At 43.0% G+C, this 3,085-nt stretch overlaps 1 protein-coding gene across 1 annotated transcript in view; it reads right to left on the bottom strand.

Moving 5' to 3' along the window:
• Nucleotides 1-386: 386 nt before the first annotated feature.
• The window catches only part of LOC117169800, a 3,233-nt gene continuing 534 nt past the window's right edge, over nucleotides 387-3,085 (bottom strand). The window contains exon 2 of the mRNA XM_033356306.1: nucleotides 387-1,288. Coding sequence (XP_033212197.1) covers nucleotides 387-1,288 — 902 coding nt within the window. The remainder of the gene's footprint in view (nucleotides 1,289-3,085) is intronic.

Below are 3,085 nucleotides of genomic sequence, written 5' to 3'. Positions count from 1 at the left end.
CATGAGGCATAAATACTATTATCGTCTACAGGCAAGATACTGTTGAGAATTTTATTTGGACTCTGAACAATTTTCAATAATTCTTGTTGGCTATGAATGATCTCAGTCTTTGGCGAATTTTCTCGATGACCAAATTTCCCCCAAAATGAATTGAGGCAAAGTTTCGCCGACGAGCGCAATCCAGGATTCTTTTTCATATTTTTCGGGTCTAGGGCTATACCCTCAGACGAAATTTTTTTTTTAATAAATGCCTTTTTCAAAGCCTCATCAGTACAATAGGCAGGGTATCCGCTGGCTTCATGCTTCAGCTTAAACAATCGATTCATATATTCTACAAAAACACCACCCATTTTTGTGGCTTTAATAGATTGAGTAGTCTCATACTGTCAAATTTCAAAAATGGCAGTAACTTTATACCCTTCTTGAATCGTAACTTTTATCTCGTCGGAAAACCATGTTCCTTCAATTTCTCTCGCATTTGTGTTATTTAGATATGGACAATCGCTCTGTATTTTTTCTTTACAGGAAGTATTACACAAAGGGAACATGAGTTTATCATGCACGCGGACAGGCAGAACAGGTAAATACTTATTGGTAGGAGGTAATACTCTACACTTGACTAGTCCCTCGACATCAGATAAATCAAAGCTTACGCCGGTTAAACTTTTGCAGGCATCACCAATGTAAACTTTGGGATGACCAATGGGAAATTTTCCATATTTTGAAACAAATGGATAAAGTGAACAAACATCAGGATATGATATTTTCACTGTACCCTTAGCCTCATAATACGAAAATGTAGTACTTGCTCGACCCCCATAAAATGCATCTCGAGGATTCAAGGCGTCAGTCATTAAAAGTGGGTGGTCTTTTAAGAAACTGCGTAAATTATCATTTACAACTTTTTCCTTATCAAACGAACACTCCCACTTTTCGACTACCTCATATCCTAATGAGCGAAGTCGATCAGTTTGAGCGTTTGTTCGTTCAAAACGATCATTTAGAGATTCAGAACTTTTATCGAAACCTAACTTTTTATCCTGATTTAATTTAAAACATTGCGGACACTCATGCCAGTAGCAACCATGGAACTGGTAAACTACTTTCGTACTTACTTCTATATTTTCAAAATAGCCATCGACTAGACATCCCTCTGGCAATCTAAATTCTCGTGCTCTGTCTCCATAAGTAATTTCAATGCCCAAATCGCGTTCTAAGGCTGATAACCATTCGATGGCTTTTTTCGACTGTCTATCAGCCCTTCTATAACCACCGCTAGGTATGACACCTATTTGATCAGCTTATAGATCATTTTTCTGAAAACTTTTGAGCAAGCCGATGCATTCTGTGTGACACTTTCTTCGTACCACTTGTAAAATGACTCCCGAGCCTCACGAGACATTGTATCGGGTGAAAAATAGTTGGCATCAGGTATTTTTCCAATGTACTCTTGATTTTCGCGAGTATTAAATAAATGGGGAAATGTACTCGTCTTTGCTTCTTCTAAAGCAAAAGCTTCAGGCAATTGGTTTAATTTTTACAGAACCGAACGCTTCCTCGGGTTGCGGATAGAGGGTCCCTGTACCAAGGGTTACTGCTGAATATGGTTACAAAAATAAATAGGCAGTCGCGGACAATTGTCCAGGGGTGGTCCCGAAGGAATTAACCCCCAAGTGGAGGTGTGAAAACCGTGCCGAAATCTGAATGGCACCCGGGTGAGGTGTCTAGAACGGTGACTCTGGGATACCAGGCAATGAAAATGGATTCAATGCGATGAATCGGCGGGATCTCGTGACCTTTGGGTGGACGGAGCAACTGAATCACGACTTGCTGGACTGCTACGATGCGAGTGTGGCCCGTGAACGGGGTTACATGGCACAGCTGCATGCTCTGTGATGCGAGAAACACCCAGAGCTCTCGCACTTTTCGCAGCAACGTCTGCGAAACCATGCTGAACTACCTCGTAAAAGGGGCTATGTAAGCGGAATGCCTACTCTACCACAGCTAGAACAAGCCGGCAACAAAGAAAGAGAGGCGACACTAGGACCAAGCGCGGGCAGGCATCCAATAGATGAAGAGCGATGCTTTACGACCCGGAGAAACATCAACACCAAGGTTTCTCTCAAGCCTAAAGATCTAGCTGAAATGGATGACGAGCTTCGTCGACATTTTTCCGGTGAATCCGACCTCTGGGCTATCAATTATTGTGTGTATAATGCAGCGAGAGCTTTGGCCGATGCGAACCGTAAAACAAAACCAACGGCTGATCATAAGACCAAAAGACGAATGCATCAACTTGCCATAAAGATAGGCTGGGCAAGACAGTACACGTCCCGCATTCAATGTGTGATTGACTACATCACATCTGGCAGGAATTCTACCGCCAAGGTTCAAAAGTTCGCGCGCGAACTCCGGACCCGTTATCACACACTTAACAATTCAAAGCTGCTGACCATCAGGCAGCCTATTGTTGAGAGAACACGAATACTATCTGACGCTAAGAGAAGTCTCGAGCGGAGGGAGAGATGGGTCCGAGAAAATCAACAGTTTCTCTCTGACCCATCTCGACTCTTCCAAGACCCTCCAGTTACTGTCGAACACCCACCCCAACCAGAGGAGGTCGAAGTATTTTGGAGAGAAGTCTACGAAGTTCAGCATAGACTGGACGAAGACTCAGAAAATATAAATAGCTTCAAGGAGTTATGTGTTGCCCTCATAACACCTGATAAAGAATGCCCACCCATCACTACCGAGGAGGTGAAAAAAGTATTAAGTGGGATGAAGAACTATTCCGCACCGGGACCAGATTGTATCTAAACCTTCTGGTGGAAGAAGTTTCCTTCAACCCATCAGCATTTCGCCCGTATTTTTCACCTCATATTTAAAGTCGGAAGAGCCGATTCCGGATTGCTTGGTGGAAGGGCGCACAATACTCCTGCGGAAAATAGGCGACTTAGCTGACTCGAAGAAGTATAGGCCAATCACTTGTCTGAACACGCTTTATAAGATATTCACAGCTATCCTAAATGATAGGATTGTTTGGGCAATTGAACCTGTGTGGCAAGAAATGTATGAACAACGAGGC

Source organism: Belonocnema kinseyi, chromosome 3, assembly GCF_010883055.1.
Source record: "Belonocnema kinseyi isolate 2016_QV_RU_SX_M_011 chromosome 3, B_treatae_v1, whole genome shotgun sequence".
In the NCBI taxonomy this organism is placed as follows: domain Eukaryota; kingdom Metazoa; phylum Arthropoda; class Insecta; order Hymenoptera; family Cynipidae; genus Belonocnema; species Belonocnema kinseyi.
This window is presented reverse-complemented; position numbering and strand designations above follow the sequence as displayed.